At 45.1% G+C, this 17,726-nt stretch overlaps 1 protein-coding gene across 20 annotated transcripts in view; it reads right to left on the bottom strand.

Moving 5' to 3' along the window:
• FANCE (FA complementation group E) overlaps positions 1 to 17,726 on the bottom strand; it is a 169,533-nt gene that overhangs the window by 127,519 nt on the left and 24,288 nt on the right. For 6 of the 20 annotated variants that reach the window (XM_056557602.1, XM_056557591.1, XM_056557594.1 and 3 more), the window contains exon 1: positions 210 to 332. The exons of 2 other annotated variants lie outside the window; for them this stretch is intronic. Coding sequence is in view for 3 of the 18 variants with exons in the window: in XM_056557588.1 (XP_056413563.1) it covers positions 210 to 372 (163 nt within the window). In the remaining 15 variants the exon portion in view is untranslated. 12 more of the 20 variants (XR_008888839.1, XR_008888840.1, XR_008888841.1 and 9 more) reach the window with 7 other exon arrangements.

Here is a 17,726-nt window from a genome sequence, read left to right on the forward strand (position 1 = left end):
CTGTGACTATTTCCTAACATGGTGACATAGCATTTACTTACTACGGAGCAGCAGGCGTCCCTTGATGATAACTAACAAAACTGACAATGTTCGGGCTTTGCGCGCGATCTCAGAGCCCCACAGACATATCATTTATCTTCATGGCTACCTCGTGATTACTTTTCCCACTACGCCTTAGCTGCCTATACCGGCCAGAGCCGTCGCCATACCGTGTCCGGAGGTGACAAATCCACATCTAGAACGGAATTCCCGCCGGTAGGGTGGTGACGTTAAGTCACGTGACATGCAAAGAGCAAGGCGACGCCGGTGTGAGGTGGTTTTTTGCACCCCCGTAGATCCATGCGTCGGCTCCTCCCCCAGCTCTCCGAACATTTCCGAAGCTAGAACTGGGGGAGGGCAGAGCAAGGGAAGGGAGGAGGTTCACGCCCCCTCCCTCATCTCCCCTCTCTGAGCTCGGCTGGACGCAGATCTCTACGGCCACGCCCCCTCCCTGAGGACATAGATCTTCACAGCAGGTCCCCTCCTTCATCTCCCCGAGCTGAGGACAAAGAGCAGTGCTCCCAATGAGCTCTATGTGTAAAGGGGGACATACTGTACGGCTAAAGGGGGACATACTGTACGGGCTAAAGGGGGACATACTGTACGGGCTAAAGGGGACATACTGTACGGGCTAAAGGGGACATACTGTACGGGCTAAAGGGGGACATACTGTATGGGCTAAAGGGGGACATACTGTACGGGCTAAAGGGGACATACTGCACGGGCTAAAGGGGGACATACTGCACGGGCTAAAGGGGGACATACTGTACGGGCTAAAGGGGGACATACTGTATGGGCTAAAGACCCTTTACACATAAAGCTCATTTGGGAGCACTGATCTATGTCCTCAGGGAGAGGAGATGTGGGAGGGGACCTGCCGTGGAGATTTACGTCCTATGCTCGGGGAGATGAGGGAGGGGGCGTGCCGTGGAGATCTGCATCCAGCCGAGCTCAGGGAGGGGGCGTGTACCTCCTTCCTCCCCTTGCCCCAGCTCTAGCTTCGGAAATGTTCGGAGAGCTGGGGGAGGAGCGGACGCATGGATCTACGGGGGCGCAAAAAACCACCTCACACCGGTTCGCTGCCGTACGCATTCTCTGCCAGAGTAATAAACCCGCAGCACGATTGGCCAATTATCGCACAGCTTTCTTACCCGACACGCCTCCTCCAACGCCGCTCACCTCCTCTGCCCGCCTTACTATCTCCACAGACATGCCTTCACCCGCACCTTGGATGCCAATATTACAAAAAAAGATATAGTATATAATACTATGCTACTATATCAGGCCAGCTGTGTGGGTGTGTACACATATCGCATAAGCTAATAGACAACCAAGAGGTCGGCCAAAAAAGGTATCTTAATTTTACCATACTAAAATCCCCAAATAAACTTTTTTGATAACTACACAAATAATGTGAAAATCCCTGTGCACTGTCCACAATTTTTGGCTCAACAATAATGTGAAGCTATTGGCCAGCCACAAGACTGCAGAGGCGGCTCTCTAATTAGGCGATTTAGGCGGCCACCTAAGGCCGCGTGCTAAAAGGGGACTCGCGGCCGCATAAATCGTGTAATTCAGGGGTCTCAAACTCCCGGCCCACGGAACGAAAGTTTATGGCCCACACCAGGGTATGTGTAATTTGTATTGCCTGATGCCTGGGACATGCAGTTCTGTGCGCCGTGCAGGTAACTTCTTCAGGCATTTAGCCCTGCTTCGGGCAAGCAGCCCTAAATGCCGGAAGGCTTCACTTACCCCGCCCTCCTCCTCCCGTCTCCATTTGGCCGGCCGAGTATGATGAGGGACGGCGCGCATGTGACGTCTCTCGTCAGGCCGCCGCCGGAGAGAAGCGCAGGTAAGTGTGTCTGTGTGAGAGAGAAAGTTGGGGGGAGATGACAATGCTACCTAATGTGGGGAAATTACTACTACCTACCTAATGTGGGGAGACTGCTTTTACCTAATGTGGGGAACCTGCTTCTACCTAATGTGGGGAACCTGCTAGTACCTAATGTGGGGAACCTGCTTCTACCTAATGTGGGGAACCTGCTAGTACCTAATGTGGGGAACCTGCTACTACCTACCTAATGTGGGGAAACTGTTTTTACCTAATGTGGGGAACCAGCTACTACCTAATGTGGGGAACCTGCTACTAACTATCTAATGTGGGGAACTTGCTACTACCTAATGTGGGGAACCCCCAGAAGTAGCACTCCCATCATCCGTCAGCTCATGCTATTACAACACGGGGGTATGGGGAATGGGGGGTTGCTTGTGGACGATGAGGGGCGCATTATTTGTAAGGGGCGCATGATGGGGGCATTATATGTAAGGGGCGCATGCGGCCCAGCCTCACCCAGCTGCTATCTCTAGTGGCCACAAGATAATTTGAGTTTTAGAACCCTCGTGTAATTAGAGAGCTGCTGGCTGCTGTAATTAAAAATATGTCAGCAGCCTTTCCCGGTCAAAATTTCCTGGCCGGAAAAAGAGCCCGCTGTCCGCCGCCTGTCCCATTAAATAAATTTTTTTTTTTAATTGTCCGCGACACCCAGGCCCGGAGAACCGTGCTGCTGGCTTGCATATCCCAAACAGCCACGGCAGCCCTGTAAGAGAACCACAGTGGCTGCCTGGGAGAGGCAATTTGAACTCCGGCGTGGCGCTGCTGAGCTTAGACGTGAAGTCACGTCAACATGGGGGTGATGTGACCTCACGTCTAAGCGCAGCAGCACCATGTCGGAGTTCACGTCACCGTGGGGGTAACGTGACCTCACGTCTAAGCGCAGCAGCGCCATGTCAGAGTTCACTGTGCCACCGATCAGTGCGCCCGCCGCCCTGCTCTCTCTTTTACAGGCCCTGCTTGTCGTTAGTGTACAGGGCCCTGCCTGTCCTCGGTGCAGCGCCATGTCGGAGTTCACTGTACCACCGATCAGTGCGCTCGCCGCCCTGCTCTCTCTCTTTCTCTCTCTCTCGTACAGGCCCTGCTTGTCCTCAGATACAGAACCCTGCTTGTCCTCGGTGTACAGGGCCCCGCTTGTCCTCGGTGTACAGGGCCCCGCTTGTACTCGGTGTACAGGGCCCTCCCGAAGAAGTGCCCTTGATCGCCTTCTCAGTCGACAGCTGCATGGACCCAAAACAGGGTAGCCTGGCCAGGTGGGTGGCTTATGCATTGTATAGTTGTATGTATCTTCTACCTGCCTTTCACGGCTCCCTACATTATGGCACAGTCTGACTTATAAGTTATATGTGAAATATAACTTATATCTCTGACTGTGCCATCATGTAGGGGGCGGTGAAAGGCTTGTAGAAGATGGAGTAGGCTTCCCAGCTGCACAGAGTATTTCTGGCAGGAATTGTAGTGAAGGAGACATTCTGACTCACTACAGTTCCCTCCAGAAATACTCTGTGCTGATGTACTATTTCTGTAATAAATCTAAGAGGCCTCAGCCTCACCCAAGCAGGGGGCAAAAAAGGTAGTGTGTGGCTTATAAATGGATCAGTTGATATTTTTTTACCTGCCTTTCACCGCTCACATTATGATGGCAGTCAGAGATGAGTTATACATCTGACTGTGCCATGATGTGGTGAGCAGTAAAAGGCAGGTACTCCTGAGAAAAACTTTTTTTTTTTTAAATCAACTGATGCTAGAAAATTAAACAGATTTGTAAATTACTTCTATTAAAAAATCTTAATCCTTCCAGTACTTATTAGCGGAAGGAAATTCTTTTCTTTTTGGATTTCTCGTCACGACCACAGTGCCCTCTGCTGACACCTCTGTCTATGTCAGGAACTATCCAAAGCAGGAGAAATTCCCCATAGCAAACATATGCTGCTCTGGACATTTCCTAAAATGGACAAAGGTGTCAGCAGGAGCATTGTGGTCGTGACAGAAAAGAAAAAAAAAAAAAATATTTCCTCTGTAGTATGCAGCCGTTAATAAGCAGTGAATAGAAAGGTTATGATATATATTAAAGTTTGCCTTAAAATATGGAATTTTTACAGTTAATTTTAATATTGCCTGCTTACTTTTTTCTTCTTTTTATGCGCTTGGTGGGCCTCAGATTTATTTTCGCCTAAGGCCTCAAAATGTCTAGAACCGCCTCTGCGAGATAGTACTTGCCAACGTGACTGATACAGCGGCTGCAGTCCAAGTTCAGTTCTAGGGGCTCATTCACACGAGCTGCGGATCCCCTGACAATGGACCCCTAAAGTGTACCTCCAGATGTGACTGCTCGGAGCAGCAATTTGCCACTTGGAGCAGACACATTGCTGCGATGTGTGAGTTGTGGTGTACTCGCACACATTGCGGCAGCTCCCCCTGCCCCTTTAGCTAAGCCGATAGCAGCTGCAATGTGTGCGAGTATACTGCGCATGCACGCAGTGACTTGCACATTGCAATGTGTCTGCTTGTAGCAGCGGATTGCTGCTCTGATTGAACGATTTGTTAATATGGGCACCGGATTCGGCTAGTGGATTTGAAAAACAGGCACCCCCTTACCCCAGCTGTACCCTGCCTTCCGTTTCATTCATTTGAATAAGCTGACCAGATTAAGTGACTCTGGTCGGCTCATTTTTGCCCAGTATCCGGTTTTGTGACCAGACTGAAAACCGTGGTATCAGCATCTGAAGCCAAAAGGGCTGACTGACCTCCTGGCTGGGGCTGATGTTGCAACCAGTCCAGAACTGCCGTTCATATGTTCGTGGTGGCCCAGTTGTTCCTAATAAAGCCTGCTTGATGTTTCCCACCAGACTCAGCATATAGTAGGATAGACAGTCCGATAGAATTTTGGAGAGTAGCCTAATATCCTGATTAATCAGCGAGATAGGGCAGTAAGAGTTGGGGGTCACTGAGGTCCTTGCCCAGTTTAGTGAGCGCCTAGAAGTCCTTCAAGGCCTTCCTAGAAACATGACCGGTGGTCATGAATGCATTGAAAATATCCCTGAGCACTGGGGTAAGTTGAGGAAACATGGCCTTACCTGGAACTTATCATTATGTAAGCGTTGGATAGCGGTTTAGATTTTTTTCTCGGTTACTGGAGAGTTCAGGTTGTCCCTCTGGTCAGTCATCAAAATGGGTAAATCAAGACCAAAGTTCAAAACAAACACAAATTCAATTCTGCCTTGCCTTAGAAAATTGACATCCTACAGCAAGTTCCGAGGTGATTTTTCATTTGTGCAAAATTTGTGCAAAGTTTGTGCGTTGTTTTGATAAAATTGGCGGACATAAGCCCACTTTCACACTGCCGCTGCGCCATGCCTCTAAACGGCTCTTTTGTATTTTTTTCAGCCTTTAACTGGCGTTATCAGGACAGGGCACAATAGGCCATAACGGGTCCCGATGGCAGTGGCATAGCAAGGGGGGCCGGGGGTGCGGGTCTGCACCTGGTGACACCAATCGGAAAGAAACCCGCTCCACCATTCACTCACGCTGCAGATGCTGCAGCGCGTGAGCCACAGGGACGCGATCCCCGGCAGGCCAGCACAATGATGTGACATTATCACGCCTACCAGAAATCCCGTCCCCACGGCTCACGTGCTGCAAGCCAGAAGCAAGGGAGAGACCTGCTCATGGGAACATGGATCAGGTGAGTGTAATTGTTTTTTTGTACTATGTTTGGGGCACTATGGGGGCATTTTATCTGAGGGGCACATTACAGGGGGCATTATATATGAGGGGCACATTACAAGGGGCATTATACCTGGGGGGCACATTACAGGGGGCATTATACATGAGGGGCACATTACAAGGGGCATTATACCTGGGGGGCACATTACAGGGGGCATTATACCTGCGGGGCACATTACAGGGGGCATTATACCTGAGGGCACATTACAGGGGGCATTTTATGTCAGTGGCACAGAGCAGGGGGCATTATAAGTGAGGGGCACAGAGCAGGGGGCATTATATGTGAGGAGCACAGGACAGGGGGCATTATAAGTGAAGGGGAACTTGACGGGGCATTATATGTGAGGGGCAAAGGGCAGGGGGCATTATAAGCTAAATGCTATATTTGCTAAATGCTATATACTCTTGCTAAAATATTGCAGAAGAACTTTGTTTTCCTTAATTAAAAACATTTCAGCTTGCCTATAATTAAGATGAGATCCTTGGATTAAGCCAAGATACAAGAAGTTAGCAGTTGAAGTCAAAACATTGGGATTTGTGGAAGGATGGAAAAAATGTCAAGATAGAGAAGATGCAACATGAGTGACCTATGCTACTCCATGCTCAAATGACCAATCAGCATATAAAACGATGATTTGATGCAATAGTTTTACCCTCCCCTTTTTGTCAATTGTAAAAAAAAAAAAACAATGTGATTTTCTAATAAACGGCAGAGCTCCTTGGGAGTCAGTGCTGAGAAGGGGATTTATACCAACATTGTCAGGCAAGGCCAAACAGGCCTTGCCTGATGCCAAAAGGCCGCCAACCGAAACTTCCTCTAGCAGCCATCCTAATGCAGGGGCACTTCACCTCCTTCCAGTTATGACCCAAGATGGATGTTACTATGGACATGCTGACCAAGTAACCGGCCTATATCCACATCAGTCCACACACTCTCTCGTTATACCTTCCTCCCAAGGGCCTGTTCCCACTTTTTACTGAGCCCAGTCCCCACCTGAGAGCCCTGTATTTGATTCTGCTAATAATCGCTGGGTCCCACCGAGGACTCAGACACCTCTGTCCAATGTAGAAAGTCCTCCAGCCCAAAATGAGTCACATGTACGGTTCTATACAATCACACCAGCTGTGGTGCGATTTCAAGAGCTTCCCAATACCTCTCGAATGTCCCGAACTATTATAGTAAATAGGGTGCCTGAAAATTTCCAAGCGGCCCTTGAAGAAAATGTGGGCCTTGGTTCATTGGAAACCCAGAAAGGAGACCGACGGAGGAGACCGCTGTCTCAGAAACGTGTTGGATTGCTTTTTGGTCCTTAACACGCTCCATAATGACGTCACTGTAGCAGGAAAACAACTGGTAAAACAACTGGAGACGCCACCGGCCGGGGCGCACTGCCGCAATCTCCCTACTTCTCCCTGTGCCTCTCATTAAGGTGAACATCGGAGACTACAGGATTTACCTACCACGATACAGCTACTAAAAGACAGGACACGGACAGATTCGGGCAAGTACACCGATGCGTTGCATCTCGTATATGGACAGTAGTTAACTGCACATTGCTGCATACATCATTGAATCTGGCTAAGGAAATACGTGCCATAAACACAGAGCTCTGCCGTAAAATACAGCGGAACCCTGTGAATACTATCATTACCTTATGATTTTTTGTACATTAGAAGCACATTCATTACAACCTGCTGGTCTTTATTTTTGTAGGGTCAGGCAACAATTCCCAACGCCTACTATACAGCAGCATATCATGCACCTTATATGTCAGGTCTGCACTTTTTGGTCATTATATGTATATGTTTTAATCATCTTTTTCCGCATCATATGGTAATTTCATATACATATATTTTTTCAGAGAGATACTAAGACACGTATGCACTTTTCCCTTTTTCCAGGCATCCACCTCATTATTCTTCTCAGCTACATTCCTATTATTACTATACTGTATACATCTTTAAGTCCCATCCAGCGCTTTTTTGTTTTATTTTCTATAAGATATATCACTCTTTTGCATGAGGTACAGAGACTCATCACTACAAAAATTAGCAGCAGGTTGGCCATACTCAGAGTAACATACCCCTTGTGCTAGTATTACAAATAATACCATTATGATGGACTTGCTGCTGACCTAGTGAATGCAGGGGGCGTAGTATCAAACAGGACTCTAACCTGCTGGTAAAACAACAAGGGCCCATTGTAACCTCCCAATTGGCCGTTACAGATTCCGGTACACTGCCTTGTAACATAATTATACATACTGTTGGTCCCAGATAGTCATCTGACCAACATGATGCTTGTATAAAGGAGTTCCAGTCTACAATACACCGCATTCTTGATTTTGCTGCAGAAAGAAAAATTTGCACTTTGGCTATTCTACCCATTAGTTCTGGTTTCTTCGGATTTGCTCCTGATATCTGTGCCAGTGTAATAGTGTCCTCTATTAAACATCACCAACCAATACCCACATTGCAAGAAATCAGGCTTATCTCTAACATGTACAAAACTGTCCAAGCTCTGGTGAATGCTGTTAACTTATATAATCAACCTAACCTCTTGGGTAAACAACCAATACCACAAGATGACTCAGATGACTTAATACCTAGCCTACCTAAATTCACTCAACAGTGTTGGCTATAAAGCTTAATAACTCCAATGATCTATTGCCTGGCTTCTCAAGACCTCAAGAAACAAGACCTAGATCACCAGAAACTATGCCAATTACATCCACACCTAGTGGGGAAACAAATGCACCAGGAACAGCATTGGTGGAAATAAATTATCTTATCAGCCAACTCCCTGACCCAGAGAAAATGCCAATGCCTTCCTATAGAAGAGTCAAGCAAATCCAACAAACCTACTCATCGGTATGGAAGGATTTACATCTTCTGGTCTCTAATAGGGCTGGAGATGCTTTCTAGCCTATCATCTCCACCAGTCTTGATAGTACTGGGATTGTGGACCAAGAGACATACTCTTCTGGAACTGAATTCTGCTGACAATTACATGCCTGGGCCAGCTCTATCAATATGCTTCTCAAGACCCTATGGAGACTGCTGAAAAATTCTTCTCCAGACTGCTTAGGATTCCAGGATCAAGGCTATGACCTGGAAAACAAATTCCATAAATCAGCCTTCATCCACACATTGTTAGTGGCCTGACTGATACTACAAAGAAGAGACTTTTGGATACTAGGCCTAAAAAAGTGGAACTTGAACCAAAACAAATCTTACTCATTGTGAAAGCTATTGAGAAACAAAGTGAAGCTGCACCTTCTAAAACATTCTCTCAAGTGGCAATCTGTCAAGATGCACTTGCCGAGACACATGGACGTGTGTTGAGAGAGCTCCGTGCCTCAGCCTGTGTAAGCTACTAAATTCTTGCGACTACCCGCTCTCTCCCTAACCACACGGGGACCTAACTCATCCGGACAATGCCTGCCACAAAAAAAAGAGGGTGAAACACCATGGGGCACTAGCAAAATTTAGCTTCACCCAGAGAGCGGCCTACATTCAAGATGGCTCTTGAGAAACCAGCGCTGACTCGTGCCGCCTCAAGCAGGCGCTCCCTGCACTGGAGCGCACCACCTCATCGCGAACCCCGCAGGTCTTCCTCTGATCCAGCCGCACAGCTCTGGGAGGAAACAGCACGAAACTACCCTTCTCCGGCCGGCTCACAGACAGCTTGGTCCTCACAGCGCATTGAAAGCTCGTCCCCGGGAGGACGCGCCGACCTGCAGTCAGAGCAAGCAGCCTTTATTCTGTCTCCTCGGAATCTCCTCTCCCTCTCCCCCGCACATGAACCTGAGGTAAGCCTGTCTTATAGTGCATCCATTACACCACTCAGTGCAAGATTTAGGGGAGAGGGTGCACCATAGTAAAACACAAGCACTAACTATCAATTTACCTCCTCTACTGTTAATCTCCTTAACCCCTTAAGGACGCAGGACGTAAATGTACGTCCTGGTGCGGTGGTACTTAACGCACCAGGACGTACATTTACGTCCTGTGCATAACTGCGGGCATCGGAGCGATGCCCGTGTCATGCGCGGCTGATCCCGGCTGCTGATCGCAGCCAGGGACCCACCGGCAATGGACCCGCCGGCCATTAACCCCTCAGGTGCCGGGATCAATACAGATCCCGGCATCTGCGGCAGTGCGCGATTTGAATGAATGATCGGATCGCCCGCTGCGCTGCTGCGGGGATCCGATCATTCAGAACGCCGCACGGAGGTCCCCTCTCCTTCCTCCGTCCGGCTCCCGGCGTCTCCTGCTCTGGTCTGTGATCGAGCAGACCAGAGCAGAAGATAGCCAATAACACTGATCTGTTCTATGTCCTATACATAGAACAGATCAGTATTAGCAATCATGGTATTGCTATGAATAGTCACCTATGGGGACTATTCAAGTGTAAAAAAAAAAAAAATGTTAAAAAATGTAAAAGTAAATGTAAAAGTTAAAAAAAAGTGAAAAATCCCCTCCCCCAATAAAAAAGTAAAACGTCAGTTTTTTCCTATTTTACCCCCAAAAAGCGTTAAAATTTTTTTTTATAGACATATTTGGTATCGCCGCGTGCGTAAATGTTCGAACTATTAAAATAAAATGTTAATGATCCCGTACGGTGAACGTCGTGAACGGGAAAAAAAAAAAGTCCAAAATTCCTACTTTTTTAATACTTTTTATTAAAAAAAAAGATAAAAAATTTATTTAAAGTTTTTTATATGCAAATGTGGTATCAAAAAAAAAAAGTACAGATCATGGCACAAAAAATGAGCCCCCATACCGCCGCTTATACGGAAAAATAAAAAAGTTAGAGGTCATCAAAATAAAAGGGATTATAAACGTACTAATTTGGTTAAAAAGTTTGTGATTTTTTTTAAGCGCAACAATAATAGAAAAGTATGTAATAATGGGTATCATTTTAATCGTATTGACCCTCAGAATAAAGAACACACGTCATTTTTACCATAAATTGTACGGCGTGAAAACGAAACCTTCCAAAATTAGCAAAATTGCGTTTTTCGTTTTCATTTCCCCACAAAAAGTATTTTTTGGTTGCGCCATACATTTTATGATATAATGAGTTATGTCATTACAAAGGACAACTGGTCGCGCAAAAAACAAGCCCTCATACTAGTCTGTGGATGAAAATATAAAAGAGTTTTTATTTTTAGAAGGCGAGGAGGAAAAAATGAAAACGTAAAAATTAAATTGTCTGAGTCCTTAAGGCCAAAATGGGCTGAGTCCTTAAGGGGTTAAAACATCAGTACCCTTTTGAATGGTGTGCCACTTCCATGCAATACTTAGGCATTCATCTTTCATACCCGCATACAACCCTTTTTGCTAATAATTACTTACCTCTCCTTACGACAATATCCCAGGAAGCAGACAAACTAGCTTAGGCCGAAATCTCATAGATTGGAAGGTTGGCAACATTTAAAATGTTCCTACTTCCGCGCTTCCTATATTTAATCCGCACCCTCCCTATCTACTTACCTAGCTCCTTTTTTCAATATGCACAAAAACTCACATCTACTTTTATTTGGGCAAAGAAATGCCCACAATTGTCTTCGGCATTGATGACTAGAACACGACCCGTTGGTGGTTTGGGGGTACCGGACATAAAAAAAACTACTATGTGGCAACCCTGGTGTCCATGTTACGGCATTGGTAGTGCAACAAAACGGACTTGCCTTGGGTGGAAGTTGAGGAACTATCGATCTCCCCATACAAATTGACTGATCTTCTTTACTTTACCTACTGGAACCTCCCTATACCGCCACTTCGAAATCCAATAGTTAAAGCCTCGTTCCAGGCTTGGTCCCCATATGTATTGTGACGAATCGTCTTGGGGATTAGCTCTGGGATCGTCCTGGTTACTTGCCATGGGACACGTTTCCTCGCAATAACTCGCCAGACAACGGTTATTCATGCAAGTCTGGCACCTTGCCAGCTTGATTTAGACAGGTTGCAGGGGGAAAACAAACATAACACAGGAACAAAATAAAATCCTAGACCGTTTAGTCACTGACTACACATATCAGCATGCCCTGACTACTATCTGGTGAGCTACCCTCAGCCAGTCAAACATGTGACACCTGCAACCTGCTACTCACAGTTCACACCACTTCTTGGACCACTCACAACTTCACCCTTTCCTTGCCACACTGCCACATCCCCCCCCCCCCTGCTCAGACCACCGGGAAGGAGCACTTGTATTCAAAGGGCAGAGTCCAACTGCCTTTCCTTTCTCTTGGACACGTTTTGTCCCACAGTCTCTGAAGTCCTTGACTTTTTTCTTCTGGACTTTTACCAGCCACCAATTGCAAGTCTCTCGGCCACACCTCTCCAGTACCAGGTTCTTCACCCTGGTGTGGGCAGGGTTCTTGAAATTAAGGACCGAGAGGACCGATGCTTCTAACCTTTGTCTTCTTCTGGCTTGACGGACCTCTGCCTCTGCTTCAGAGAATCTTTCGGCCTCAGTGGCTTCACCAACCACTGTCTTGTTCTCTGTAGCTTTAGAGGACCTCCCACACGGGTCCATCTCAGTTTCAACTTTAGAGGACTTCCCACCTGGTTTCACCACAGTTTTGACTTCAGTGGATTGCTCACATGGTTTCACCTCATTCCTTCCAGCTTTCTCTTCAGGGGCACCAGCTTCCTCAGGTTTGGCTTCAGAGTCTTTGGCTCCTTCAGATTCTTGTGTAGAATCAGCTTCTACTACCGTTTGACTCTTCTCTGCAGCTTCTTCAGGCTTACTCTTCTCCTGTAGCTTCAGTTGTGCCATTTTCTTTACTCACAGCTTTTGAGGTTGACTCTGGTTTAGCTTCTGCTTCAGAAGATTTCTCTGAACCTGAGCAGACCAAAAATTCTGAAGGTAATGCTGAGGCAGAGGATTTCCCGCCTGACTTTTCCTTAGTCCTAACTTCAGAGGATTTCCCACCAGGTTTCAGCTCAGTCCTAGCTTCAGGGGACTTCTTACAGGGCTTCACCTCAATCTTAGCATTAGAGGACTTTTTACCGGGCTTCAGAGAAAGCATCCCTGTATCCCGTAACTTCTGCCCCAGAAGCCTTTCTTGAGCCAATTCCACCATAGCTTGGTCTCTGCTCTCTTTTAGAACTTCCCGGTCTCTGTCAAGTCGCTAACAATATCTTCCAAAGACAGCAATTGTTTCCTCAACTGTTCATTGTCCGCCAGCACAGCCACCTGCTCGTAGAGTTGCGCTCCCAGCAAAACTAAGGCAGCTACGTGGGACCTTCTGCGCGTTTCGTTCTGCGCTTCCAGGCTCTTTTAAGATCTTCATGTCATCTTCCAGCTTTATATATCTCAGCTGCTCACTCTTGAGCTTTGCGGAGATCATCTTCTCACTGTCTAGCAACTGTTTCTTGGTCTTCTCTAACTCATTGATAAATTTTCCACTCTCACCAATCTGTTCAGAGAGATCTGAGATCTCCTGTTGCAAATTCTTGTTCAGTTTGTATATATATGTTTGTAAACAGAACGTCTGCGCATGTGTCAGAAAACTTTCCGACCCATAACTACGTCATATCCGCATCTGATTGCTCGACGCATTGTGAGCCAATCAGATGAGAGGCTGCCCTTACCCGTACTTGTCACTGTCTGCCCACTGCTGCTGCGCCGGCGACCGCGTCATCCCATTTGATGTATCGCGGTCAATCCTGCCGACCCACGCATGCGCAGTGAGTCTCGGGTCCGTACCTTCAGCTATTCAATAGTATATCTATGGGCGAAAATCATTATAATCAGAACAATGTGCAGAAAATGTTTTATTCTTATATATTATATATCAAAACAGATGTTTAAACCATGATGGTAGTATTGTAAAGCAGGATGGCTGCAGGAATTGGTTTCTGCAATCCTGGCTGCGGTGAAGGTCCTTTTACAAAGATAAGTGATGTGACCCCAACATATCTAAAATATTAACAATAAAAAATGGTAAAATGAGTGTTAGATACAAATCATCTTTTTTAAAAACATGAAATATCAACGAATCGTGCAGATGACTCTAGAACAGGATAAAGAAAAATAAATGGAAAAGAGAAAAGAAAAAAGAAGAAAAAAAAATAATAAAGGGGGAAAAAGAAAAAAGAAAAAGGGGGAGGGGGGGAGGAAAAGAAAAAAAAAGGAGGGGGGGGAAAGAAAAAGGAAGAAAGCAAAACACACCAAAAAAAGGGAGGGGGGAAGAAGAGGGAGGAGCTGAAACTATAAAGAAAAGATAAGTCAGAATGAAAATGAAAAAATTTAAATAGAATTGTGTATAAAAGGGAAAAAAAGGGGGGAGGGAAGGGGGGGGAGAGAGAAAAAGAAAGAGGAACAGTGTTGAAGAGAATATGGGGGTAGAGAGGGGGAATGGGAAAGCTCAAGAAAGAATAGTGAAGAGATAGAAAATGAATGGAAAACTGAATATCATCTCTACATGAAAGGTTTCAATCTAAAATCGACATTTAAACCTTTCGGGTGCATAGTCCCCAACGTATATATCCATTTTAACTCTTTCTGCCGCAACAGTTTCTCCCTATCTACTCCTCGACGTAATGAGGGCACATGATCAATTATACGAAATCTAATGTTGTGCCCCATTTCCAGATAATGTTTGGGAATGGGCAAATCCCTCCTCCCAGTACGAATGGACGATTTGTGTCCATTTAGACATATTCAACATTCGTTGGTTGTTTCTCCAATGTAGTAAAGTCCACATGGACATTGTATTAGGTATTCCACAAAACTTGAGCCGCACGTATAATGGTTTTTGATTTTAAAATGTTGTTCTATATAAGGATGATGAAAGGCATCCCCTCTCACCATGTTATTACAGTGACTACATGACCCACAAGGAAAATTGCCATTTTTTAGTTTACTTAGCAAAGTTTGACCCGCCTTCTGTTTCAAGCTACCTACATCGGATGCTGTTAAACTATCCTTAAGTGTCCTTCCTCTCCTGTATGCCATCACCGGAGGCTCCTTGATGTTAAATGTTCTACTTACTAGTGTCCAGTTTCTATGTATGATGTTTGCTATATATGAGTGCTGTTCCTATTAAAAGGTAGAAACAAAGGGGATTCTGTCTGATTGTGTTCTGGGCTGTTGCTGTAAAAGTTCATCCCTGTCTACAGAGGCAAATTTATTTTTATGACTATCAAGAAGACGTTGTGGGTAACCCCTGTTTTGAAATTTCTTACACATCTCATCCACCCTGGTTTCAGATTTTACAGGGTCAGAGACAATAAGTTTCACCCTGAGTAGCTGACTCCAGGGTAAGGATATTACAGTAAGTCGTGGGTGGAAACTGTCGTAGGTTAATATGCTGTTTCTGTCAGTCTCCTTGACAAACAAATCTACTGTCAAGATAGAATTATCCAATTCCATCAATGTATCTAGAAATTGTGGGCTGTGGTCCGAGACCACCATCGTGAATTGTAGTTCTGGGTAAATTCCATTTAGTTCTTCAAAGAAGCGAGTCAATTGGGTGTGGGTACCTTTCCATAGAACAAATGTATCATCAATATATCGAAACCATGTTTCGATATATTTGAACCATTGGGAGGTGTAAATGAAACGTTCCTCAACGTCTGTCATATACACATTTGCGTATGTTGGGGCCACATTTGACCCCGTTCCTCTGTTCTGGACATAGAAGTCATCCCCAAGCAGGAAATAATTCCGGCTGAGGATGACTCCCAATAGGTCCAGAACAAAGGAACGGGCTGGATCACCCAGATCTGTGTTGAGAAGACCATTTTCGACAGCTTGTAATCCCTTAGAATGCTCAATAGGTGTGTAAAGATTTACCACATCAAAGGATACCAATAAGCAATCACTGGGGCATATAATTTGTCGATGTTTGTTGATAAAATCTACAGCTAGAGACCTACAGCTTTAAGTGACAGTTCAGGACAACATTTTAACCCCTTAAGGACCAGGCCATTTTACACCTTAAAGGACCAGAGCGTTTTATGCAAATCTGACCACTGTCACTTTAAACATTAATAACTCTGGAATGCTTTTAGTTATCATTCTGATTCCGAGATAGTTTTTTCGTGACATATTCTATTTTAACTTAGTGGTAACATTTTATGGTAACTTGCATCCTTTCTTGGTGAAAAATCCCCAAATTTGATGAAAAAAAATGAAAATTTTGCATTTTTCTAACTTTGAAACTCTCTGCTTGTAAGGAAAATGGATATTCCAAATAAAGTTTTTGGTTCACATATACAATATGTCTACTTTAAGTTTGCATCATAAAATTTATGAGTTTTTACTTTTGGAAGACACCAGAGGGCTTCAAAGTTCAGCAGCAATTTTGAAATTTTTCACAAAATTTTCAAACTCACAAATTTTTCAGGGACCAGTTCAGTTTTGAAGTGGATTTGAAGGGTCTTCATATTAGAAATACCCCATAAATGACCCCATTATGAAAACTACACCCCCCAAAGTATTCAAAATGACATTCAGTAAGTGTATTAACCCTTAAGGTGTTTCACAGGAATAGCAGCAAAGTGAAGGAGAAAATTCAAAATCTTCATTTTTTACACTCGCATGTTCTTGTAGACCCAATTTTTTAATTTTTGCAAGGGGTAAAAAGGAGAAAATTTTTACTTGTATCTGAAACCCAATTTCTCTCGAGTAAGCACATACCTCATATGTCTATGTTAATTGTTCAGCGGGCGCAGTAGAGGGCTCAGAACGGAAGGAGCGACAAATGGTTTTTGGGGGGGCATGTCACCTTTAGGAAGCCCCTATGGTTCCAGGACATCATAAAAAAAAAAAAAAAAAACACATGGCATACCATTTTGGAAACTAGACCCCTCGGGGAACGTAACAAGGGGTAAAGTGAACCTTAATACCTTACAGGTGTTTCACGACTTTTGCATATGTAAAAAAAAAATAACAATTTTTTTACCTAAAATGCTTGGTTTCCCAAAATTTTTACATTTTTAAAAAGGGTAATAGCAGAAAATACCCCCAAAATTTGAAGCCCAATTTCTCCCGATTCAGAAAACACCCCATATGGGGGTGAAAAGTGCTCTGCTGGCGCACTACAGGTCTCAGAAGAGAAGGAGTCACATTTGGCTTTTTGAAAGCAAATTTTGCTCTGGGGGCATGCCGCATTTAGGAAGCCTCTATGGTGCCAGAAAAGCAAAAAAAAAAAAAAAAACACAAGACATACCATTTTGGAAACTAGACCCCTCGGGGAACGTAACAAGGGGTAATGTGAACCTTTATACCCCACAGGTGTTTCACGACTTTTGCATATGTAAAAATTTTTTTTTTTAACCTAAAATGCTTGTTTTCCCAAAAATTTAAAATTTTTAAAAAGGGTAATAGCAGAAAATACACCCCAAAATTTGTAACACAATTTCTCCCGACTACGGCGATACCCCATATGTGACCCTAAACTGTTGTCTTGAAATACGACAGGGCTCCAAAGCGAGAGCGCCATGCGCATTTGAGGCCTAAATTAGGGACTTGCATAGGGGTGGACAAAGGGGTATTCTACGCCAGTGATTCCCAAACAGGGTGCCTCCAGCTGTTGTGAAACTCTCAGCATGCCCAGACAGTCAGTGGCTATCTGGCAATACTGGGAGTAGTTGTTTTGCAACAGCTGGAGGCTCCGTTTTGGAAACAGTGGCGTACCAGACGTTTTTCATTTTTATTGGGGAGGGGAGTGGGCTGTGTAGGGGTATGTGTATATGTAGTGTTTTTTACTTTTTATTCTATTTTTTGTTAGTGTAGTGTAGTGTTTTTAGGGTACAGTCGCACGGTCGGGGGTTCACAGTAGTTTCGCGCTGGCAGTTTCAGCTGCGGCAGAAAATTTGCCGCAGCTCAAACTTGAAGCCGGATACTTACTGTAAACCTCCGCCCATGTGAGTGTACCCTGTACATTCACATTGGGGGGGGGGGGGGGGGACAGCCAGCTGTTGCAAAACTACAACTCCCAGCATGTACGGTCTATCAGTGCATGCTGGGAGTTGTAGTTTTGCAACAGCTGGAGGCACACTGGTTGTGAAACACTGAGTTTGGTAACAGCGGAAGGGCATGCTGGGT

The sequence above is a fragment of the Hyla sarda genome, chromosome 2 (genome assembly GCF_029499605.1).
Source record: "Hyla sarda isolate aHylSar1 chromosome 2, aHylSar1.hap1, whole genome shotgun sequence".
Classification (NCBI taxonomy): Eukaryota; Metazoa; Chordata; class Amphibia; order Anura; family Hylidae; genus Hyla; species Hyla sarda.